At 33.9% G+C, this 26,653-nt stretch overlaps 1 protein-coding gene across 3 annotated transcripts in view; it reads left to right on the top strand.

Moving 5' to 3' along the window:
* Nucleotides 1–26,309, top strand: part of SCFD1 (sec1 family domain containing 1) — a 52,553-nt gene extending 26,244 nt beyond the window's left edge. For 2 of the 3 annotated variants that reach the window (XM_027638098.1, XM_027638100.1), the window contains exons 15-25: nt 4,117–4,213; nt 7,989–8,059; nt 8,929–9,008; nt 9,583–9,645; nt 10,633–10,708; nt 12,848–12,901; nt 17,565–17,617; nt 20,105–20,138; nt 21,093–21,158; nt 25,099–25,167; nt 26,107–26,309. In XM_027638098.1, coding sequence (XP_027493899.1) covers nt 4,117–4,213; nt 7,989–8,059; nt 8,929–9,008; nt 9,583–9,645; nt 10,633–10,708; nt 12,848–12,901; nt 17,565–17,617; nt 20,105–20,138; nt 21,093–21,158; nt 25,099–25,167; nt 26,107–26,130 — 687 coding nt within the window. In that variant the 3' untranslated portion in view covers nt 26,131–26,309. The remainder of the gene's footprint in view (nt 1–4,116; nt 4,214–7,988; nt 8,060–8,928; nt 9,009–9,582; nt 9,646–10,632; nt 10,709–12,847; nt 12,902–17,564; nt 17,618–20,104; nt 20,139–21,092; nt 21,159–25,098; nt 25,168–26,106) is intronic. The other variant, XM_027638099.1, reaches the window with a different exon arrangement.
* The last annotated feature ends 344 nt before the right edge of the window (nt 26,310–26,653 follow it).

Below are 26,653 nucleotides of genomic sequence, written 5' to 3'. Positions count from 1 at the left end.
GGAGGAGGAAGGAATATTGAGAGAGAGTGCTGATGCTTTTGCCAGCACTGCTCTGCAGTAGTCAAAACACTGATGTGTTATCAATTGTTATCAACACCCTTCTAGCTACCAATGTGAAGCACAGCCCTCTGACAGCTGCTGTGGGGAAATGAACGCCATCTCAGCCAGACCCAGTACGTTCTCACTCCCACAGTCATCTGTGGGCTGCATTCATTCTCTAATGTTGTTCAATAAAGTGAACATTGTTCACTGTTCAGTGAAGAGAAACAATACATGTTTGTGAAATATATATGTTGCAGTGGTCCATGCTGGTTTTCTGTCATTCAGTAACCTTCCAGTAAAAACAGCTTTTTCTGAGTTCAGTTATGGTGACCTTTCCATCATCATTCTGTGCAGTTCAGTGAAAGGGAATTGGCTATGACTGCCACTTCCAGCCTTCTTCCAGAGTTTCTCTTCCTCTTGATAGGAGCACACTATAATTACCTGACCAGCCTCACTCGTTCTGGAGGCAGTTATTTCTGGTGGTTTTCAGTCAGCATCTTTGAGAAATTCCTCAAGTAGATTCTTAATTTCTTCTCTCTTCTTCTGCATGTTCTCTCTCTTTGTCCCTAAAGTTAAGAACTTTTGTACTGTAAAAAGGACAGGAGAGCTTCCAACAAGTCCTTACAAAAATGACCCTCTAAGATATTTCAATGGGTCCTACTTCCACTTCTTTGCTTAAAAGAGAAGGAATTTTATGTTCATTTTCGAGTACAGCACTCAAGTAGACTTTCCCATGTGCTTCAGTAATTTTCCCTAAAATAAGTTTTGGCTTACAAACAACCTGTTTCTAAAGATGGGAAGTTGAAAGCTTTCACAAATATATTTTAAAAAAAGCAAGGTAAAGTGTGGCAGTTTAACTGCAATACAGATCCTGTCCCTGAAATGGCAGCCAGAAAGGTCTCTTGAATGAGATTGGTATGGAAAAGATGTCATAGTAAGAAATCAAGAGCAGGAGGCAGAAAAGGAATAACTGTAAATGTAAATGCATCCTTATTTTATTATTTTTTATTATTATTGATTTTCTTCACCTTGCTTGCCACTTTGGCACCCATAAAAACCTCTCCTTTGCTGTGTTTTTTTATTGAATCTGCAGGGTTGTTTAGCTCCTAATCCCCAGCTTTTCCTCTTGGCATGTCTGTGAGTTTGCCATTGAGTGAGCAAAATTGCATTTACTTAAATTAAATGAGACATCTGCATCTTACCAGTACTTCCTAGACAAGTTGGCTCTTCAAGAAGTAACTGTCTGATTGGTGTGGCATGTCTGGGATATCTATCAAAAGGTAACTAGTAGTGTTCAAGGCTATTCAGTAATCCATATAAAATTTGATTAGGTGTCCATCTAATTCCTAAAAACCAGTATAAAAAAATACTGCCCTAATTAGCACCTTTGCTAGTAACTTTCATTAGTTATCTAGTGAAGAAGCAGCTGATTAGACATATCATAATGATCCGTCTCTAGTTCATCGCGTCAAAAAGAGTCTCAAAAATTGTATAATGCTGCTTATCTCTGATGTCCCTATTGTGGATGGAAAAAAGAATAGGAATTGGATAGAAAAAAAATGTGGACCTGAAGTTTTAGGATTTTCCGTTTGTTTGGGGTTTTTTCCCCAAAGAGTGTTAAGTTCACGTTTCAAAACTAATTGTGCAAAATTTTTTAAGAGAGTGAGTGTATATGTATCATTAAGGTTTCAGTTTAGGCTCAAAGTATACTATATATTGCACATATATGCAACCAGTGAATTTTCTTTGCTGCTGTTAATCTGTTTTGTTCAGCAGTCTTAGTCAAACAGTCATGAAGTTGCACGTGACTGAGAAGAATTTTACCTAGCTTGTGCTCCAAGTAAGTTCATAATTGTGAATCTGTTCTTACAATTCAAAGTAATTAATGTTTGAATTACATAATTTTCTTTAAAAGTTGATCTGTAAACAAATACAGAGAAGTAGTGAATCTTTTTATGTTGTACATTTTTACATGCCATCTAAATAAATTTGTCTTAAACAGATCACCAGCTAAGATAATATAGGCATGGCCAAATTCAACAATAATATATTTATCTTAATAAGATTAAGTTTCCACATTTCAAGACAATCTCTTGTTTATTGGATACCTTTTGTCTGGGAAAAATAATTTAAACTTAAAACCATTAAATTTAGCTTCATGTAAGGAGATACAAATGTAGTTAAAACACAAAAAGTAACTGAATGTAATGGAAAGACTAGAAAAATTGTAGTAGTTTCTTTGCAATTGTTTTATGTCTCTAGAGAGATTATGGGAAACTATAATGCAGATAGTCTCCAAGATGCTGTAGAATTGAAGTCTCAGAACGTCTGATGTGCCAGATAACAAATTACATCTGAATTTAGGACTTGGAAAAAGGCTGGTAGTTCAGTTCTATTCAGACTTTAAACTAGTGTAACGTAACCACTGATAATCACATTAACTTTGGCTAACTACTCTTCTAACATAAGCTCAAGGTAAATGTAGCTTAGAAGAAGCTCTATCTCTCTTTTTTTTTTCACTTCAAGCACCTTCTATGTAGTTACAGTCACTATGACAATCAACAGAAGACATTCTTCTGCCCCTAAAGTAGCAAAGGGTCGTTTTTTGAGCACTCTTCAAGGTAATTTACTTTATAAACTGTAATTACAAGCTTCCACAAAAGGTTTAAATTAAGTTGCTGTTTTGCAAGTAATTGCTCGTCAAGGAGTTCAGTAAATGCTGACTGCGAAATGGAAGTGTTGTATCACCTGCATCATAAGCTGATTGCCAAATGCTTTCAATGTAAAAATATTCTTTTATTTATCTACTCCAGGTCTTTACAGTACTCAGAAGGTGAAATATCTTAATATCCTTAGGTTAGAGAAGTACTTTTTTTTTCAACGGTGGGGAAATAACTTTTTTGATATTCCGTTTTCTTATTTGTGATCTCAGGAATAATTCTAAATAAATTCAGAAACATGTGAAAACCAGACTTCTAAAGTTTTTATGTTGCTGTTGTTACAACTGCTGCGGTGGGTAGAAGGTCCCATAGCAGTTTTGCATGCTTCGGCATTATCAGGCAAAATTCCCTGAATCACTTAACCCAAGAAACGCACGGGTGACTCTTGCCTCACTCTGGCAGTATCATTTCAGTCTCCCAATGGGTATGCTGTGGAGCTGAAACACTTCCAAAGCATTAAGATGGAGATCTATTCTGACAGTTTCCTTTTCGAGCCAGTACATAGCTGAATATGTCCAAACACCAGGATTTAGTTAGTTACCAGATATTAAGGTTTTGTAAGCTGAGTAGTTGTAATGTTTGTTTTGATGCTACATGTTAATGTTCAGACACACATAATGATTTGCATTGTAATGGCACTTTTTAAAATAAGTTTTGGATTGCATTTTTCTACTTTTAGATTGTAAATCCACGATCAAGAAGTGCAAAGCTTGTTTGTGCAGATGTGTTGCAATGCATGGCCATGTGATATATTCCACAAAGCTTTTGCCTCCGTAATTTTGTGTAGTCCCTGTGCCATCCTCCGTAAAAGAGGATTTTCTCAACATCTATATGTCATTGTATAATGACAGACTTGTTTTCCAGTGTTAGAAAGATAATAATAAACCTATCTATCTTCGTTGTGAATGAACTATTCTAAGTCTTTGATCTGAGGTAGTGTTTCATTACCAACCCAAGTTGTCAATTGCCAACTTTTCTCTGGGGTGATACCTTCATGTATAAAGGAATTTCCCCCACTTATCTCCATTGAATAATTGTCTCCTTGACTGAGAGACTGGAGGTTCAACATAAATCTGACATAATAGTCACTTGACCATTATTTTTTCATTCCGGTTCAATATTCACATTGGACATCCCTTTCTTAACTTGCATTTTCACTTTTAGTATGATAATTACATATACATCAACATCCCAAGAGTTAATAGAAGCATATTATAATGCAAGGATTAGTTATTTTTACTAATACTTTGTGTAAAAATAAAATTTTAAAAACAGTCTTGCTACATACCCTTTTAAAGAGGAAATAAATATTCTTTGTGTTGAGATGTTAACCCTAACACTTACTCCTAAACAGAGTCGAAAACTGGATGTGTATTTTGAATATGAGGAAAAAATAATGAGCAAATCTACTCTGGATAAATCTCTTCTGGACATGATTTCTGACCCAGATGGTGAGTACTTTAAATCTGAACTTTGTATACACAATAAATCTGTACCTGCTTGGACTTCAGGGTTGGTAGAGAGCTTATGTGCAACCTGTGCAAGACTTGTAAAGAAAATAGCTTTTGATTGATATTCAGCAACAGTCTAGAGAGTTTAGGATTTCAGTTGAGTAATATCCAAAATATTAGCAACATTTGCAGCTCCAGTAAAATCCTTTCCCAGCTCCTTGTTTCTGAAGGTCAAGATATTTTAATTTTTGTGCTTTTCCAGTATTTGTTAGTATAACATGGAATTCTGTTGTCTGAAGAGTACTGATCCTTTAAAATCCTACTGCTTGTTTTGTAATGTATATATACCTCACAAACAGAATGAAAAATGGCATTTCATAGAATTTGGTTAGATCAAGGGGCTGCAATGTAGGTAGCTCTTGCTTGCGTGAGGAAAAAGATAAAAGGGAGAAAGTGGAGAAAAGGGAAGCTAGATGTAAATTGGCCAGTTCACTGAGACTCAGCTGAAACTTTGCATGCATTGACCCAGCTATGGCCTGCCTGTTTTCATTGTCTGAGCAATGCATCCCAGCTTCTGTTTCAGATGTGGTTCATACATAACAGAGCATTGTACACTGAGGTTACTCAGATTCTCGATTAGCAGGAGTCATTAAGGGTCTTTCTGTGAAAGGTTGAGGTCCGAATGAGTTCTCAGCTTTTTGTAGTATCATAGCATCAGCTCGCATTTCAGTCTCTCACAACCTGAGGTATGTCATAACCCTCTGATGGATTTCAGTATGATCAGACACCAGTTGGGTGGAACAAAATAACCTGCAGAGCCAGATTGTAAAACTTAAATTATAAACACTGACCTGTCTGCATATTGGCAAAGTTTATTGGCAAACCCCACGTACTTAGACACCCAAGGTTCCTGCTCTTTTCCCAGTATACTCTTTAGAAAATGTTTTGTTACTGCATGCTTATGTGTGTAATCTACTGGACTTAATGTCTGCTTGGAGTTTGTATAATGATGCATATTTATATAAAGAGCATATACATCCTGCTGACTTTTTGCAAAAGTCTTTTAGTAGTGTCTGTGCTATATAATCAAAGGCAGTAGAAGATTGGTAGAAGTCTTGAGCTAAAAATTTACAGATCTTGTATTGGATCAAGTCTAGAAACTAAAAAATTTTCAGAAAATTTAATGTCAAACATCAATCTGTAATTCAGTACATACATTAATTTTTAATATGAAGCTAATAAGAAAATGTATAATCTGTACTTTTATTAAGCAGCAATACAAACCTAGTCCTTTTCAATGTTAAGAATTAACTTCTCATGTACTATTTTGATTCAGCTTTTACGTTTGCATAAACTTAGATATGAAAACAGAAATTTTTTATGCTTGTTTGTATGTCCTACTGGATCAGTTACTTTTTACCTGAATCCACATTTTCTATGCCTTTTTAGATTGCAGTATAAAGCAAATTGTTTTCCAAGCATGATGTATCATGTCAACATTCCCATTAGCAAGGTTCCTGAGTTTTATGCAAGAGAAAGATTAGATTTGCAAGCTCGAGTTTTAGTTCGTAAGCAAAGAATTCAGGTTTTCAAAGTAGTATGTTAGCATTTTATATGCATTGCCTAGTTTTAAGATAAGTTCATATAACAGAGGGATTTAAGTTAAATCACAGTGATTATTCCTGGGCGTGCTTCTTGTAAAACTGTCCAGACTCCTGTTGTGTGATTCACTGAGAAATACCAACTCAAAACATTTTGAAGGAATAATATATCACATCTTCCAGTGCTTCTAGCAGTGAACTATTTGTTTGCATTATCTGTGGGGATACTTGTCTTGTGGACTATGATATCTGCAGAACTCTTCACAAAAGTACTGAGTTGTGATCACTTAACAGTTTCATGGACTAATCTGCCACTCAGGGCTATTAGTTGCCTCTCAGTTCAGTGGGTATTACTGTATCATGGAGTGACAAAATGGGAGCTACTAGCTTTTCTTTGCTAGTAGTTAATCAGTAGCCCTAAAGGCTGCCTGCTGGTTTTTGAGTGGAAAATACAATTGGTCTGTTCTACATTTGCTAAGTTAAGTTTCTTCAGACTGTTTAGCCATTTGGCTGTCTGTGCTGTCACAGACTACAGCCTAGAAAAAAAGTAGTGAATATTTTACAGGCAGCTGACCTGAGTCTTTAGGCTGTTTACTATGATTACATCAGTAGTATGTCAAGAGTAAAGTACTTCTTCCAAGCAAAGTGGTTTTCCTACAATTTAGTAAAGTATACATAATGCAGTCACATTTATTATTATTATTATTGTTGTTATTGTTATTATTATTATTTAGTAAGACAAAATATCACTTAGACTCATATGTGAGTGAGACCACTTCTGTGAGCACAAACTTTCTAGGAGCATTATAGGCACAGTAGACAGGCCTGGAGAGGAAATGCTATTACATGCCAGCCTAATCCAGTTGAAACTGAAACTTCGTGATGAGCAAAGTACTGAAACAAGCCATAAAGGGGCATGCTAGAATCCAAGTTTCCAAGTCAGTTACACTGTATATTTAGAATGTTTAAGTGAATTCCAGGTGGATGTCTATCTTGAAAGCTGGCTTTTGGTTTAGATAAATACAAAGTTTCTTCAGTTCTTGATCTTCTGACTTACTGGTGTTTGGTAAAGGTTAGTAAAACCTACTTTCCAGAGAAGATTGTACCAAGTCATAAATGTTCGTTTTAACGGCACTTACTCTTAACTTCTGCCAAACTAAATATATGCTCACTTACAAACAAATGTTGCAGATAAGATTAGATGATCTCCTGCTAACATGATCCACATTCCAAAGCAGGAGAAAAACACCCAAAACAAACAAACAAAACAGAAAAAGAAAAAGGAAAAATAACAAAAACAAAACAGAAAAAAAAGTCTATTTTCTTAACCATGAATACAAGAAAGTGCATTCTTATATTGCACTAAAGATATCAGGTTTTTTAATGAATTTTAATTTGAAATGTTTGTTTTGAGAAGTTGTACTTCTGAAATCTTCATTTGAAATTATAGTCTTTATTAACAGTGATTCTCTTCTAGACAAAATGGAAGATGGTGTTCAAAATCTGCTGTAGTAGGTTATAGTTCAAGTCATGGCCACGTCATCATTTTGGTTGGAGAGGCAAATCTTGGTTGTCGTATTAATAATGCTTCCTAAGAATGGGAAGTGTTTTTCTCCAACATATGATTCAGGAGGTGAAATCCTTTCTGAAGAGAAGTTGGAAATTCAGGCTTTTTTTTCCTGACCAAAAGTTCATATAAGTGCTTTTGTGAATCTCAAGTATTTCAGTACAGTCAACCATAGAGCTGTGTAAGCAAGTTGTAGACGTAAACAAATGTGCTGTGGCTTTTACTTTTATGATTTTTCTTTAGTCTACTTTTTCATGGACCTACTCCTAGCTAATGCTTGCAGTCTCCACGTGAAACAAGTAATAATTCCACTGCATAACTTATTTATTAAGTTATTTGAAGAATAATATTCACTCCAAGCAAAAGGGAAAAGTGTAAAACTTTCAGAAAGAATAGTACATCTAACCAAACTTGTAATAACGTTTCTGTATGTTGTTCTGCCAGTTTTATACATTGAACAAGCCCCTGGTTATAGATATAACAGTTATGGTCATAACAGTTGTGGTCATAACTAAAGATCTGCATGTACATATATGTGGTTACTGAAGAGCAATTAATGTAGCAGCATAGTTATAATTGAAGTTCTTTATTATTTTTTTTACTGCAGCGGGAACCCCAGAAGATAAAATGCGATTATTTCTCATCTATTACATAAGCTCAACTCAGGCACCTTCAGAGGTTTGTATGTTCTTTACAGCTTCCAACATCAGATTCTACCAGACAGGATTTTTTGTATTGTTTCAGCAGTAAGTAGTTATTTCTGCTTCTTTTTAAAGAGAAGTATGAAATGGCCAGGAAATATTAAAACTTTAAATAAATTTCATAATGTTACAAAGAAGTCTACTCACAAAGCTTTAGCCACCATTTCAAAGGATATGAATGGCTATTAAGAAGGAATATTTAGATCAGAGTTACTGCAAGACTCAGCATGCTGTGTATTATTCTGCTCCAGTGCTCAATAGAAGTAGATTAAGCAATATGACTCTTTTCACTCTATCTTTGTATATTAAAGAGTAATTGAGTCAGTTGACTAGCAGATGAATAAAGGAGAAATGCATCTTGTGCCAATATCTGAATAATTCAGGAAACAATTTCTTAATATTTCTTTTGAATTTAGGATTATTAATTTCAAGGAAAAATCTTCTTGCACTGTAGAAATATTATGTGATGGAAAAAATGTTTGGTTAGGCAAATAGAAAGTGTTCTTATAAATGTATATTAGCTCCTCTTCATTTATTATCTGCTGTTGTGACATTCTACAGAAACCAACATTCTGTCAGGGTTTTTTTAAAAATGCTGATATAAAAACTGTTTCCATATCTGAAAGTGCACAGGATTTAATTCCTGCACAGGATTTAATGAGAACTGCTGTTGGCAAATTTTATTTTAAGTTATATTTTCATACTTCTTAGGAAATAGAATTAAGACTCATAATTAGTTTTAACTTACTTTGGTTAATGCTATAACTTTGCACTGCTTACTTAATATTTAGATACGGATATTAGAGTACCTTCAACCTCATGTAATTCTCCACTTCATAATTGCAGATTGATTTGGAGCAGTATAAAAAAGCATTGATGGATGCAGGTTGTAATCTCGCTCCTTTGAGCTACATAAAACAATGGAAGTAAGTATTTTCTTTTTTATCCTATATGAGGCTAACTGGGTCATTTTACAGAACCCAGCATTGTATTCAAGAGTTGTGTTACTTCTCATACATCATAAATTGTCCTTAAACATTCATTCTGGTATAATTTTTTACTGTTACGGTACTAAATGCAAATCTTATTTTAAAACTAACCTCCAGTAATGCCAGAACACTATTGAACAATGACAAGAACACTATTGAACAATGACACATAGTAGTACCCTTAATGATCCAAGACAGAAACAACTTACTGAATTAAATGAAAAGTTGTGCTAATTCAAACTCCAAAGGTTTTTTTGTTCATACCAAAGGGTGATGCTGCCTATCAGTTTTTCTAGTTTTACACGGTAGCAAAATAAAGTGTTTGTTTTTTAAGTATCAAATCTAATTCCTATTGTATTTGTAGACAAGAGGGATGCATATAATAAATAGTTACTTCCCAAAAGAGTTTGAGATGCAGAAGTTTTTTTCATTTTCAGGTGACTAGGGGGGAACATTCTACAGCCCTATGTGCCATGAGATAAATATTTGATTTCTGTCACTGCTTTCACAGGGCTTTTACTAAGATGGCTTCAGCTCCAACCAGCTATGGAAACACAACGCCTAAACCATTGGGGTATGCTTTTGATTAATCTTCTGTAAACCTTTGAGTTCTTTTAGGTTATTTTAGTAGTACTGAAAGTGTGATTAGTACTATACATGGCTCAGAACAAAGTATCTCCCTATTTGTAAAAGTTTTAAGTTACAGACAATTACAAGCACTCATCTCCCCTTAACAGTGCGTAGGAAACACACAGAGGAAAGTAAATGGATCTGTGACTAAATCCACAAAGTATCTTAATATCGTGCTATCTTCACTTATACATTAAATTCACTCTCACAGGAATAGAATTCAGCACCAGGAACAGGATCTGTGACGGCCATCATTTTAACCCTTACATAGAAGATAAGAACAGCCCTGTATATTCAAAATCAGTTCTCTCTTGGTCTTCGACTGTCAGGGGTGCAAGAACACACCGCTCTTTCATTACAATGTCATGGACAGGGTGTCTGTCCGCTTGTTGAAAGGTGTAGTTATTTGTGCTAAGGGTACATATATCCCATCCAGGGTATAGGACTTGGGTCTTTCCATGCTTGAGAGGATTTGAATCCTCATACCAACTTTACTTTCAGGAGTGCACTGTCACTGTCATAAGGAATCCGTGGCGCAGTATGGTTGGAGAGAATTCCGGTGCTGTTTCACTTGGAAAAATTGTTAGAGGTGCTCAGCATCTCTGCTAACTCTGATTAGGACTCTGTTAACTGTGATTAGGACACCCACTTGAACACTCAAATGCTTGCTGAAGTTGTAAAATAAACTATTCAGTGGGCTAAAGACTAGAGCTCAAGACTCCTCTTAATAGGCAAGGATCTAAGTGCCTGATTATAGATGTATTCCCATACACTTGCTTGCCATGTGGTATAAAGAATATATTTTATGAAAAATTGAATTACTTGGTACTTAAGTCCCATCAACATTAATGGAAATTGGATGTCAGTATAAAGCTTAAGAATAAAAATATAAAAAAGGTCTTACACATCATCTTTATTTTGGTTTTTTCAGTCTGTTTTCACGTGTTATGAATACGGGATCACAGTTTGTAATGGAAGGAGTGAAGAATTTGGTACTGAAGCAACAAGTAAGTTTAAAAAAACAATAAAAAAGTCTGTTACGTGAGTATTGTGAATACTTGGGAAAACAGATTTCAGTACCTCTATCATATGAATAAAATCCATTGTACAGTAAAAAAGTAAACATAAATCTCTGGATAGGTCTATCACTTTGGAACTGTTTTTACATAAGTAACAAATAATGTTCACATTTTCTTTGAATCTCTCTTTGTAAGGAATTAGATTCCAGTATGTGCAATTAAGACTGATTTCAGCATTATAAGAAGAGTAGCTGTGGAATACTCAAAATAGACTAGACCTTCATAAACAAAAAAATCTGTGTCTTTACTTAGAACAGTATGTATTAAGTGAATCTATTCCAGAATGATTGAAAGGCTGAAAAGTGTTAATTCTCTGTTCAGTTACAGTTCAAGCCTTTCTAGTTTTCCCACATAAGTAATGTACAGCAACCATAATCTCGTAATGTGCATGAAAATCAAAGTGTGTTTATAATGACATGGCCACCTTCAAATATTCACTAAGCTTTATAAAATATTTCTGAGGATAATTTGCATGCAAATGTCAATGTACACCCCCCAAAAGAAAGCAAACAACAACAAAAAAGAAACTGGTTGTATAACTTGCAGCTGAAATTTTGAATTCTGGTTCCCAGAAGTGCTTCCCTGTAGAAGACACATTATTTTCTCCAATATGTACTTTCATCAGATGCCAATAAATCAATATTTAGTTTATAATCTTGATTCTGTAATATTTTCACATCAATATTTCTAAGAAAAAGATCATCAAGTTCTTAATTGAAGAATCAGAATTTAGTTCAGAAATACAGCATATCAGAACTAATTAAAATGAAAACTAAACGTTTATCTTGTTGTCTTACTTAATCTTATCATTGCCATTGTTTGTTTATTTACCCTGTTGAACACATAATTTATGCATGAAAGGTATCAGCTATCTCATAAAAATGGGATCTTGCTTTTGTAGGTTATTCAATGAAGTTAATTCTGCAGGAATTTAACTGTGACTAGATATGATAAGTTGCATTACAAGTTACAAATCAGTTTTCCTCACCAAACATGGTTGAGGAAACTTTTAAATATGTAGCTTGCTTGAAACTTATATTTTTTAGAGAACTGTTCAGATGAACTCTTACTTGTAATAATAGAAGATAATTACATTCTGAAGGAGACTTACTGTTCTTCTTTTATTTAATATTTGCCACTATTTTAAATGTGTGGCTTTAAAGAGTTAGTATTATTCTTGACAAAATGGCTTGCATTGTTTTGAGTTCTGAGTGAGCAAGAAGTCAATTTACCAATGTTTTCAGGATATGCCTTTTCTGGCTTTTAATTCCTTCTTTGGGTATTTTAGCTTAGCCAAATAAAATGCTGTTCTTCTCATATTTTTAAGCCTAATGTAAGTCTGTGGTATTTTTATTGAAGTTAACTTTATTTCTCCTTCAGTCATTTGGGGATTTACATTCGTTTTTTACTAAGCGTTTTTCAGGGTAGTGTGTAGATCGTCCTTTGGAATGTCCTCTTGATATATTCTGTCAACAAGACACATTTCCAATTCTGTTGCTATGTAAACTCACCCTCAGTTTATTATAACTGAAATAGTTTGACTGTTTAATACTTCACATCTTTTGTCCAAGCTAAAATTTCCCATCTTAAATACGGAACAGTGGTCTTGAATCTCGCCTCACTTTATTCCTTTGCAGTTCATCCAAACATTTGTTGCCAGGGTTGCTTTTTTTATCCATTTCTTTGACAACATTAGTTCTTGCTTAGAATCACACCCTTAATTATCATCTTCAGCTTTAAAATTCTTTCCTTTAACTGCAAAGAATTTTTTTAATAAAAGTTCATGTGTGATCACGTCTGCAAATACAGTTCTGTTCCCATCTTCACACTTTTTTTGTACTTTACGTTCATCTTCTGGCTAGATGCACCTCAGATGTTTGCATTTTCTGTATAGAAGAGTAATTTAGGTGATGATAAATATGCTTAACCTTTACAAAATATAAGAGGGAAAATGTTTAAATTACTATTTCAAATGCTCTGTAAACTCTTCCATAAATAGTAGTGTGCCTGCAAATAGTTCTTAGGAAGCATTTCAGCATTCCATTAACTTCACATTATGTTTTACAGAATCTACCAGTCACACGCATTTTGGACAGTCTCATGGAGATGAAGTCAAACCCTGTGAGTACAACTGCATTCATACGGAGAGAGGTGGAACAAATGAAATCTTGAGGCTGGGATATATAATATAACGGGGCTAATTTTTTTCATGATAATGCAGTTAAATCAAATCATGCTGTGTTTCAAGAATAGAACCATTTTCATAACTATTTACTAAGACTTTTTTTATTGAAACTGTTTCTAAACAATGATAATTTATTGTGTCTCATTGGAACTAGTATTTTTTCCTGGTCTGAGCTTCTATTACTCTTCTGCTGTACTGAGCTTCTCTTGCTCCTAAATTTCTGTGTTAAGCTGTGGGTTGAAATTTTCTTTGCATCAAGGTGATTCTTTTTAAAAGAGCACAATTTCATAAGTAAAGTAGTTACAAAGAGGCATATTAGAGAAAATTTCATTTCCCACATCTTTAAACTGTGCTATATAGAGAAAAATATTTTACTACTGATTCAGTCATTCTGTTTGCAAGCAGAGATGGCTGTTGTCGGGAAAAGTCCTCTTTTTGGCTTGTTTCTGTGAAAATTTACGCAGACTATTTGAAATTTATATATTACAAACTTCTGAAATGCTTATGTGTTAGCTAGATCGTCAAGGCATTTGCTAGAATTTACATCTAAAAATAGCCCTGTGTCTGGTTATGCCTAGTATATAATCAATGCAGTCATTTTTCTTGCCGTGTATTTAGTTCCTGCAAAACTCTTACATAGGACCAACCTGTTCACATACTTGTCCTGAAAAAATCACCTGTTAAAAGTTATTTAGAAAGCTTTAATGTGTTTGCCACATCATATCAATCTCCCTCATTTAATGACATCAGCATCAGACATTATATTATATATTATATATTTATATGTATTATATATATTATAATTGTATAATTATAATATCTCACACTTGTTAGTAGATTCGAAACATTCTTAGTCCACTTTCACCTTCAGGTATTAACTATATATAAAGGGAGAAAAATAATGGTAAAACATGAAAATTATCAACATGCAAGTAGTCCTTTATTCTCTTAAACTGTACTTCATTGATGATATGCGTCATGGTTCTTAAGTGATAATTTGCTTTCTCTTAACAAACAAAGGAACTGACACTGTTTTCAGTGTTAGTGGATTGTTGTTCCTATTTGCAAGAGTTGCAAAACATGTACAGAGCTAATTTTAGCTAGTCAACCAGTAGATGTCACCCAGAACACTTACCACAGAAAGCTGAAATTAAAACTACAGAAAACTTACAAATAGGTGAAAAACAAAACAATTTTTTTCAAAATAAACACTAGCTTCCTTAGGCTACAAGTTTAGGAGTTGATTTGGAAAAATTTACAAGTCATATAGGGTGGGGGTTCTGACTTGATATTGCCACAGTAGTAGAAAACAGCCAGCACCACTTTGATAATTTGGAAAAAATAGTGATCTTCTGACTTAAAAACGCAGTCATTGAGCCAGTCTGTCAGTCAGCAGCTTCATGTTCCACTGGCATGTCAGAGACTGATATTCATGGCCTGAAACAGGGAGTCCTACTTTTCAAGTCATAGGAGAACAGGCAAGCCCTAAAAAATGCTTTTCGTAGCCTGCAGGAAAATTGACAGCAAGTTTTGGAGTAAATTTCAGCTAACAGAAGCAAACCAGAGAGTCATTGTGGAATATATTTAGATTTGCTGTACCGTGAACAGAAGTGAAATTGTATCTGGAAAAGTCAATGCGTAGATGTACACCATTGTGGCGGCTTCTGTGTTTATCTTCTGATGTTTGGAGTCTCTTTCTATTCCCCAGAATAGAAAACTATTGCACTGCAGGCAAAATACAAAGGCAGGGGAAAAAAAAGCCCTCGTGATTTAATATTTTTACAACACAGAAAAAAATCTCTATTATGGTTCATTAAATCTTATTAACCACAGTGATCAGTGTATGAATAAAAGTTGTGATGCAAGATTAGAGCAGATTATTGAAAAGTCAAACAATTATTACAATGAACATAAATAATTTAAATTAATTTCTAGATATGAACTGCAACAATAAAGTAAATATATAAAATGTACGACTTGTACCACAAACATTCACAAATATTATCAGTTGAAATCTTAAACCTATTTAGAATGATACCCTATGCAAAACTCTGTAAGGTTGTCTGTAAATCACTTTGTGAGTTACTTGTCCCTGCTATTTCTTTTGTCTCACAAGGACAAGCTTACCAGCAAGGACACATAAGTCTATACCTGTGTTTTCCAAGTTTTTCAGAAGCAGGAACAACTAGAACAGTTCTTATGGGCAATAATACCATCTTGTAATTTTTTTTTAATTTGTGTAGATTAACTATAGTTACATTTTTTTCTTTAAATACTTATTCAGAAGCATTCCTTGATGACCTTAAAGTAATCCGTTACTTGGGGGGGGTTTAAAATAATAATATTTGTTGGTCAAAGCAGGTTTTTAAGGAATTGCTTTTAAGATAATGTTTTCACAAAGGAATATTCTGTTCATAAATCTACTAACACACTTGCTTTGTTTTGGTGTCCCTTAATAGATTGATTAAAACCTTAAATCTTCCTAAAACAAAACAAAAAAAATCTCATTGTCAAGTATACACGAATTTTAACCCATAGGTATGAAAATGACCCTCATGTACTATAGAATTATCGAGGTTCTTTTAAGTATCTTCTACAAAATGATTTGATTATTGAGTTAGGACAATCTTTGATAAGTAAAGCTTTACAAAGGGGTTTAGCTTCAGTGAATACAGTATGTACATTTGTATTGACTTAAGAGTTAGATAGATCTTATTTGTGATCTATATTAATGAAACTGCATTTTGGTTAATACCATCCCTTTTAGTGTATATGGTATCTTTCAAATTTGGGATATATTTTAGGATTACCTTTCATGCATTACAAAATAAAATTCTAAAAATAGAGGGTTTCCTTAATCCAAATTAGTCATCTTAGATTCTGCAGAAAAACAAATACATACTGAGAGTTAATGACATTTCCATGGGATTTTTTCCATTTTAATTTGAAATCTTGACAATTAAGTTTATAATCTCAAAAGTATGCATTTTCTTCTTGAATTGTTTCAGGAAGACACAAATTCAGTTGTGTGTAAGGAAACAGCTATACAGTTGTTTTTGTTGGCAAACTAGCTGTTTCTTAAAGCAAATAAAATCAAATAGAGTTTCTTTTCTCTGTACCCTCAGAACTGATTTCAACAGGAATGGTGTATTTAAACAACAGCAAAAAAATAAACTAATTTATAACATTTCGATTTCTTAACCACTTTTCATGTGTCTACTTATACAAGCCGACAGTGAAAAAACACAGGAGTAATACATTCAGGAATAAATGTTTGTAATATGTGTATTAACTCTGATTTTTAGTTCTGGCATCAATCTGTAATTCATTCTAACAAGCAGAGAAAGTGCAGTTCTTTACCCCAGGTAAATGTTTCTGAAATACCTCTCAGTTTTAGTTTATTAATCTCTGTCTATTCCCAGCTCTCTCATTACTCCAAAGTCATTATATCACCTTTATGTATAAAGCTGCCAAAATCATGACTGCCAGCAGACTACAAATGTAGTTGAAATTGCCGGTGGAGCATATAAACGCTTTTTACAGAGGTTCAGTGTGAAATTAGATCTAAATTAATTTTTTTTAAAAGCCAAACTTCAGGATAAGAGAGTTATTTTATGTAACTACATGAAAGTTCTTAATATAAAATAGATTTATTTTCTGTGTGTGTAACCACATGTATATTAAGTATTTTTTAGTATTAGAGGTAGTTATGCTTTGACTCTAGTAAATTCCCCAGATAATCTGTCTACTACTCAAGAAGTATTTTTTCTGTAGTACAGAATCATCAAAACAGAGGTCTTTGCATGTATGCACCCAGGTGAACTCAGCTGTAGCTGTGCATACAGTTTGTCCGCAGAGTACCTGGATGAAAATGTAGTGCAGAAACAGCAGAAAGCCAAGTAGTTGTCAAAAGGAGTTACTAAGAAGTTTTGTTTTTCGTCCATTATAATTGGTAAAAATCCTGCTTGTTGCCAATAAAAATATTGGAAGTGCCTCAGTGTTTTGTGTGAAGAAAAAAATTTTTTTGTATAGTTTAGACAGACTTTTCAAGTGCTTGTGGAACACATTTCTTCTTCAAGAGCTTAATTTTGGTTTAATAGTAGTCATAAATCATGAAATGAGAAGGATAAGTTACATAACAGTAGCAGATTTTGATCTGTCTTGTATTTAGCATTCATTGCCACAGAAGTGTTTTGTTTTATAATGTTAAAACAATAGCAAATCTCTGTAAGCTGGAAAATTTTAGCATTTATAACTAACCGTGTGGTGTTCCTATAAAGCTGATAACACCGTAATTTTTCTTTCAGCATACTGCCTTTCTCTTGGGATTTATTATGCAACCAGTGTATTTTTTGGAAAGTGTGTGATAGTCAATTTTAGATGAACCAGAAATAAAAAGCTTAATAGTACCCTTACCGCTTCTCACTGCTGTTTATTCTGTATTGGTTCAGTTACGTCCAAACTTTATAAATATTTGTGGACACCACAATTAATTTTGAATTATGTGATGGGAAATTGTGTTGGTTTGAACTATGTTTAACATAATAGATACAAGCGAAAAATGCCAAACTTTTGAGATAAAAACATACTTTTTAATAGGAGACAGATGACTACCGATATTTTGACCCCAAGATGCTACGAGGCAGTGACAGGTGAGTTTACTGTGAGTTTTACTTCTTTCCTTGTACTCTGTGAAAAGGCTAACTTAAGAAATCTGGTTTTATTTTACTTGCTGACTACAAGTAATTAATTTTAGTCATTGATTCTAAGTCAAGACAGTTGGTGTTGAAGGAATTCACAATGGGAACTTGGATCAACCAGATATATCTTGTAACACTGCAAAAAAAAAATCTTTGTTCCAGTGACTGAACATGCTGCTAACATGTACATCAGTTCAGTCATGGGAATTTGTACTAGTATTTAGCAATAATAAATGTTAGAGTTATTCATAGTTGTACTGCTTGGTTTCTCTGAAACTTTGTGGTTTTCCACTGTTTGAAAAACAACCCAATAAAAGTTGACTGCATTTGCTTTTGTGTGGGTAGGTGCACATTTTATGTTCATGTGCATATGAAGGGAGATTTGGATATAGTTTATTTTACCAGTAAAAGAGAGGAAGAGGAATTACACTAGAAGTTTATACATTTTTATCTTTTGCTTTGTATCTTTGATCAATAACTGGATGATAGATTGCACCTAATCTAATATCCTAGAAACAGAGAAGATACTTTATTTTAATATACCTTCTAAAAATAATTTTCATCAAACCTGTGGGAAAACAATCATCAACTCATTTAGTTGCAGGAGTTTATTACGGGACAAATGTGGATAAAAGTAGGTCCAGGCTTGGTTTTATTTACTTGCTTCATCTGTTCATGAAAAATGGAAAGTAATAAATAAATTTCAGATAATATGTAAGTTTTATTGAAAAGTATTGCAGATTATGTAGTTTCAAAGATAAGCAGATTTTGAAAGCATCAGAGAAGAAAATCACTAGTATTTTATGTTTTAATTTTAACTTTCATTGTTTTGTAATGCTTTTATAGCACTTCTGGTGGATTTTGTGCAAAAGTGCAAAGATTTGTTTCACTAAAGCCAAAGAGTTTTTCTCATGTACATATGCTTTTTTACCCACTCCATATAATTCTTATGTTGCTCTAAACAATGTAAAAATAAGCATTTACAGCAGTTCATAAATGTGCCATTCTGTGTAGCTGTAATAGTCATCGCAGGGAAAAGCTTTTAATTTCTGGTTTGGGGGTTTTTTTGGGTTTTGTGCATAAACTGAAGTTATATTCCTTAAATCATATTTGAGCATGACAGCAAAACTCTTAATATAACCATATAGGGGTTTGTCTAATTCTCACTTCAAATATTTATGTAGATGATAAAAAACATAGGTTAGCTGGCATGATAAAGTATAACTTGTTTAAAATAGTGAAATCAAATAGTATAATTAATGGGACAATATTAAGAAGTGACTAATTTTATTTTCTAATCTAGTCCTATTTTAAAAAATATTGGCATTGCTATCTATTATGTTTTAAATAGAGTAGGAACTGCATTCCTGTAATTCAGTCTTAGCTAAAGAGTATCTTTATATCCTGTGTAAAGCCTATGTCAAATATAAACAGGCCTTGTCCTCTGAAAGGATGACACAAAATGTATGTGGATTTGCTATATCATATTTAAAAGAGAGCATTGGGGTAACACTTCTGCTTATGGGGAGTCTGCAATATTCATGACGGACAAAGCAACATATTAGACATAGCCATTCCCTTTTAAAACCTCTTTTTCTGGTACACTGGAATCTGTGTTGAGTCAATTTTTGTTGGTCTCTCAGAGAAAACTTCTTGGAATAAGAGAAAAGGTAAGTTGAAGGGGAAAATGTAATGCTTTTAATCTGTGTTAGAACATAAGATGTATTTGAATGCCTGGGGCTACAGATAGGAAGGTAGTTGGTAGCGTGTGAGCAAAGGGCAGGAGGGCAGACTGACCCTTCATAGCCTTTTCTTCGCTTTCCCCTTCCTCCTGAAGGTGCAAGGTTTCTCCCACTGTCCGTGCTACCTGCCTGTGAATTCAAATGGAGAGGAAGAGTGTGTACCACCAAACTGTAACTTACCTTTTCCTCCCTAAATAATTCTAATCCTACATACCTCCTGCCTAGAGTAGTTTTTGAGATTTTGAAGCTATATCCAGCCACTGCAAACTGACTGGCTTACCTGGTTAAGATTCCAGTAGGCAGGATTTCTAAGTGCCATGAACTGTGCTAATGCTGGTGACATTTTTTACTCATAGTATTTGGTCCTAGGTAACAGCACCATAAGTTAGAGCTTTTAAACTCTGGAAGAGTTGTTGTCATAAAGCTTATGATTCAAACAGCAACCTTAAAAGTGACGAAGTAAAACTCCTATTTACTCATGTATTCAGTCCTGTAGAATGAATGATTTTCTCTAACACATAATTTAAATAACATACTTGGAGGATGAATGCACAAAGGCAATTATTGTTCTATTTTATACTTTTGTCTAATATTATATAGTATTTCATAAACGTGATGTGTATATTACTTATTTTGCATATTTATATTCATGTCTAATAAAATTTGAGCTGTATGTTTTTGTGTGGTTTTTTTATAGCTCAGTTCCAAGAAATAAAAATCCATTCCAGGAGGTAAGTCACATAGGAATTATTTTTTCAATGTGTTAAAAATAAATACATCCTGAAGTACCAGTCATTTTTGATAATCATGATTAAGAAAATGAGAGGTCTTGTTTGCAAAAAAAGCATTTAAAACTAATTATATCTAGTATTAATTATAATTAGCTGTTATTCTGAAGAAGGCTTTTCATCTTCAAAGAACTGTGTAAGCATGATCTAATACTGGAGAAAAAAAAATCCAGCAAATTCTTCTGAAGGTAATACAAGGACTTACTAATATCCTAATTGGGTACTGAGCAATTTAAAACCCCATTTTTATACCAAATCTTGAGAATGCTCTCTAGATTTAATCTTCTGTCCAGCCTTAAACAGCACTGATATACGTGACTATTTTAAACAGTCTCTGCAATTAAAGGAAAGAAGCAAAATAATTAATGTTGTCATTTCATACAAATACCTGTAACTTTCAGTATTTTTCAACATAAATATTTGCAAATAGTGGAAGTCTTACTTACCTGACCTGACTACCAAGTTTCATAAGCAAAATCTTTGCCTTGGCAAAGACATACAGATGTCTCAGATTTCTCCTCAAATGTTCTAATTATCCTCCAGAACAAAAGAAATACCATGTGGTGTCATATACATGGCTAACAGATGGTCATAGCAAAAATGTCAGTAATAATAATACAACTATTAAGTCTCCTTTGTCTAGTCATTAATTGTTCTCTTTTAAGCGTAGCCCAGAAAATACTGATGGCCTTTACCTATAATATTATAGATTATTACCAGTAGTAAGTGGGGAGGGAAAGCACAAAAAAAGTAATGTGTTGAAACCATGTATGTTTCAAGTAGTTCTTAATAGAAAATTGTGATTATTTCTGTTTTGGATTTAATGATTTGCTATTTTACTACTGAAATTATGAGAATTTCATTGCAGACTCTGATAATGTATGTGTTGCCTTTTAGGCCATAGTGTTCATAGTTGGAGGAGGCAACTATATTGAATATCAAAATCTTATTGACTACATAAAGGTATGTGTACTTCTTTGGTTGTAGTGCATAACTTGCTGATAGAAACCAGTCATAGCAGGTTTTCTGTAATATTTAGCATTTGGAAGATCAAGTCTATGAAATTAGCCTTAAAATCCTTATTTTATACAGAGTCTGGGAAAAAAGTACGTAAGAAATCAGTAGAAATTGTGGATTACTAATTCAGACCAAGAAAGACCTGTTTCTGCTATTTTGCTCTGTTGCACTTTGGAATTGAGTAAATAATATGCATTCTTCTTTATTTTGTCTTCATACACACCAGCATGGTTGAAAACTGTAGCAGATGTAGCTAAGTGAATTAACCTGTCTTCTGTACTGATACATTAAATGCTGTCAGTTTGGCTGTTCATACTGTTTTAGAGTCCTGTTACTAGTTTTCATTTGCTGTTCTTAAATAAAGCAGCTGTAGCATATCGTAACCTTGAAAGTAAGGAACTGCTCAGGATTCTTTAGTTTTCATAAATATTACAAAAGAGATACCACAGTGCTTTTTTGTATGCAGTTTAGGAATGTGGAGTCAGTTCAAAATACAACCTGCAGATTACAGTATCTTATTTTATGACAATCTTGCTTGAGTGTAAAGGTTTCAAAAGCCAACATAGTACAAATGCTATGCTATCTGTCAAAGCAAATATCAGATTGGCGTCAATATCTAAGCACTTATTACTTACCCACATTTAAAAGTTTTCACTCCTGAGTTAATGGAAGCTGATTCTTGTTACACTGCATCATTTAATTCTGTGTCGAAATCATAAGATACGCACAAAGAAGAAAATACATAACCAACTGTGTAACAGATCTGATTTCTCTGATTCCAGATGACCAGTCTAGCAGAACACAAAATTAGTGGATGGAGAAAAGTAACTAAATCATTACAGTTCCTGGGGAGCGGGGATGGTATTCCAGCACTTTCCAGGAATAAAAAAAATACAAAAGGAATCTTAGTAAAATTTTGAAGAAGGTAAAAAATTATTTAAGACCAGCAGCATACCATTCTTTTCTTCTGATCCTAACCTTATTCATGGTACAATTGTCCTGTCCTGTGGTAGACTGGATTGAGGCTTTTCACACAAAAGAATAAATATGGAGCATTAGTCACTGAAAAACACTTCTTCCAAAAAACAAGCACATGAGGGCTTTATGTCCAGGTAAATCATGAAGAATGAAAAGTCAGAACACGTGTGCTGAGTTTTCCCCTCTAACAGGCAGCCATTTTGGAACAAAGATGGTCTAGATAGGGGAAAGTATAGAAGAGGAATGTAAATTAAAGTCATTTAGACTTATCACCATCCTTGATAACTAATTCAGTGAGGCATCTGCCTGTAGCAAAGTGCGTTGTCAAACGTTTAGCTTACTCCTTAGTTTACCCAAAGCCACTTCAGTAGCATACCAATTCAAAAGATGCCCAGCAACGTGTGTATTTGTGGTGTATATTTGTTACTTCTTACTAAAAAAAAATCTCTGAATTCCCTAGAGGCTACTACACTTCATTGATTATAGCTGCATACTGACAGAACTGAGGTTTGCTGTGTACGTGTATATACAGGGCATTTGTAAGATGACAAGTTAAGCACTCGGCACTTCATACAAAGTGACAGGAAGCTGAAGTTTCTGAGAAATAAGGGGGCAAACAGGAAGTCATTTGATAAACAGAGGGAGAATACAGAAGGAACTGAAAACTACATGAATGGTAATGTTAGATCTTATGGAGAGTCAGAAGTTGAACATACTTTTTCTTCTCCTGGAACCTGTGAACAGTTGTCACAGCTGAAGGTTGCTGTACGTTTCTCCAATCAGACGGTGTACGTGAGCAGTGGGAGATGACCTCCCAAGGGGAAAGACTCCTTCACCTTTATTCCACTTAGCCATTTGCTCTTCAGAAGACAAGATTAATGAAAACCTTAATTCTACCTCCCACCACCTAGAGACTTGGGTGCCTCTCCCAGGTGACTCTTACAGGCTTTTCCAATACAATTTGCTTTTCCATGTGGTGCACTTCCAGCATCTATAGTTTCAACAGATGTATTTAGCTTATTAGTTATTCTCATATTTAATCAGTCTTCCTCCAGATTAAAAAAAAAGAGAAAAATCAACAACTCTTGCTTGAGAAAAATCAACATGTTCTTGCAAGCAGATACCACAGAGATTTTATTCACTGTTTTATTTTTCTAAGCACTATCTGTTTTGCCAGTTTGCATCTGAAAGCACAGAGAAAGTATTTTAAAACTTTCTAAAACAGGAAGCAATGTTCATTCATCTTTGACATTCTGAGGGTTTTTTTGTTCAAGAATTAAGAGGAACACTCAAATCCAATTATTTGCAGTTCAGTGCTAGAATGGACTATCTCACAATATCAAAAAGCAAATATTTATAATGTCATTAAGGCAGATTGTACCTTAAAATAAATATATTGGCCAAGATCAGTTCTTGCTGAAACCATGTTACCAGAATTGCAATCCATAGGAAGCCTCCAAGGGAAGGCTAGCATACTGTTTTGTACAAAAGAATGTAGCATATCCTTTCATTTCCTTTTGTAGATGGTTAGAAAAGTACTACTTATTAATCTGTTCCAATCACAAGAAATTTAAATCAATCATACTTTTTCAGTCATTAAGAAATACTGGACTTTGAAGAGTACTGAGGTTTGGGGTTTTTTAGACATAAAGCAGTTTCAACTTGGCTCCAATCATTATTTACAGATATTGCTCTGTTTGAATAAACTAAGAAATGAACATGAATTACATACACATATTTAAAATTACACTTTTAGAGTGTGACAAACTGGAAGTGTACCTTCATGTTTCTTAGAGCTGCCTGAAAGGCAACAGTCTCATTTCACAGTTATTTGTATAGTTTAAAATTTTAGTACAAGGCAGAAGCAAATGTTCTTAATCACAGTATGGAAAGGGGAATCTGTCAAAATACTGGTTTAGAACACAGATATCAAGATTTGAAAGAATGGCCTGAAACGTCTGAAGATGAAAGCTCAAGATCCTGCTCAGCAACAAGAACAGCTTATTACTACAAAACACTCAATAAAGATGGGAACTTGAACCAGGATTACCATCTCCCCAATAGGCATCCCCACCAGCTAAGGACTGTTTAAATCTGCTTCTTACTTTCTGCTGAAATGGCACAATTAGCAGTTTATGTGAAACAGTCATTTTGTCAATTATTCCTATTTTGCTCTTTAATAGGTACATTTTACCTAACTAATATGGGAAAAGGCAAAATAATTTAACAGTGAAACAGATTTCTCAAGCCTGTGCTAGAACTTTGAAGACTCAGGGAGTTATTAGCCCAACACTGGAAGTAAACTCAGTCTGAAACTATGTATAACTTAAACTAATTTTCACTTCCCAAATGGTAACATTGCGCTTAGGTAGCCATACTATATCTAGAGAATACTCTTAAACTGCAAACTAAGTTTATTATGCATCTGAGGGAACTTAACATTTTGTTTCAGAATTCCTCTAAAAAAAAAGGTGCTGTTTTAATATCATTATCATATGGAAATAAACTACAGGTGGAAGTTTTCAGGCTTTAACCCAAAAGAAACAGTAAATATGTTGGCACTATTCTTAACAAATCGCCCAGTTATTTTGGGGAGTAAGGCTTTACTCAAGTTAAGGTTATTAGCTTCCCGAAACCATTCATAGACACGTCAGAGAGCTTTGAATTCTAGTGAGTTTAAATGTATAAGATGTCCCATTTTTCCACTTTCTGCCTCTGGTCCTTTATTTTCCACTTCAGTTTATTTACAGGTTTTTTTCCTGCAGTGGAGCAACTATTCGTTTTCCAGCCAAAAGTGTAAGACTTCAACATCATCAAGATTTTACTGGGTTCTTTTAGTATATAATTAGTTTAAGCCACTTTTGCTCTCTGTTAAACACTTTATTTCTTATGGATTTTTCTTTTTTAGGGTAAACAAGGCAAACATGTCCTGTATGGCTGCAGCGAACTTTTTAATGCTACACAGTTTATAAAACAGGTAGATAACTTTGATAACCTCTGTAATATTTATTACTTCTTTAACTGTGTATTGACTTATATAACTCTACATCTCTCCATGGATTTTAAATAAAAAAAAAAAACTAATTTGTGAAGGATTAATACATATTCTTGTTAACCATTTTGTTTACTTGAAGTGGGAGTTTGAAGCCATTATTTTTAATTAGCTTTTGAAGACTGTGTTGTGAATGTGAGTTCACAGGTAATGCAGGAGAACAAGTTCATAATTGCCTTTTTAGAAATCCTAGTGAAAAAAATTGAGTTAGTTCTTGATACATTCACAAATAACATGTTCAGGCTGTTCTTGCAACAGTTAGAAGATCTTTAAACCTTTGTCCTGGTTTATAAATATGTGTGTGTATGTATATAAATGCTGGCCCAGTGTAAGCTTGTTGTCCATACCTATACTAAAATCTGTATTTTAGTGTTTTTAAACATCATCATCACCATTACTTCTCTATGCCTCATTCCATTATAAATACAAAATAAAAATTATTCATGGTAGTCAGCAAATAGCAGCCCTTCAGTAGCTGTCACCACCTATGGTTTTATGTTCTACTAAGATGAGAATAAGTTGTTATTCAAAACTACACTTTAAAGAATTAAATTAATTTTTGTTGCACTTGAAGGAGGCAAATGGTACTTAACAGCTTTTAACTCCTCGTTCAGCTTAATTAACATTTTTGTTGTCTTGACTGTGTACACTGTACCTTTACCTCTGAGATTTATTCAAATCTGAAGATTTGAAGCTCAGATCCTCTCCTCTGAGGGTATGCATTAAATATTCTATTAACAGCATACTTTTGGTTGTCAGAGACAAACAAAGCTTATAGGACAGAAATATTTACTGTATGAACTGGATATTAGTTTGAAAGAATAAGACCAGCAACCTAATGATTTTCTGTCTCTTCATGTTTAGCTGTCCCAGCTTGGCCAGAAATAAGACTGAAACACCTGGATGGCAGTGTGACAACAGAATTGTTACCACATTCAGATATCTTCATATCTTTAATTTTGTCATTATATTAAAACTTAAACCCGTTTCACTAATATGATAACTTTTAAAAAAATGTGTAATTAATACAGTGTATATCAGCATTTCTGAAATAAACCTTAAAACCTGATATATTTTTGGTGGGGATCAGTTTTACATTATTAAATTTTAAATGCAGTATTAGCTATGGTATATGACAGAGATGGCTGAAAAGCATGGCATTTTTAAGGTCTTATGTATAAGTTTCTGATACAGTAAATAGGGCAATAGTTTCAAGAGAAGGTCAAATCTGAGATATTCAAAGATATGTTCTTCTCGGAGCCAGAATATCTTTATTTAACAAAATTGAAAAGGACGAAACTACCTTTTAGGGCCACAGACAAACAGCCTTAGTGCTAGAGAACTACTTCTTCTAGTTCTTACCCTTTTATTTTAATCAAAGTCCTTAGATTTGTGCAGTCTTTGTTTGGTG

Source organism: Corapipo altera, unplaced genomic scaffold, assembly GCF_003945725.1.
Source record: "Corapipo altera isolate COAL_440 unplaced genomic scaffold, ASM394572v1 23, whole genome shotgun sequence".
Classification (NCBI taxonomy): domain Eukaryota; kingdom Metazoa; phylum Chordata; class Aves; order Passeriformes; family Pipridae; genus Corapipo; species Corapipo altera.
This window is presented reverse-complemented; position numbering and strand designations above follow the sequence as displayed.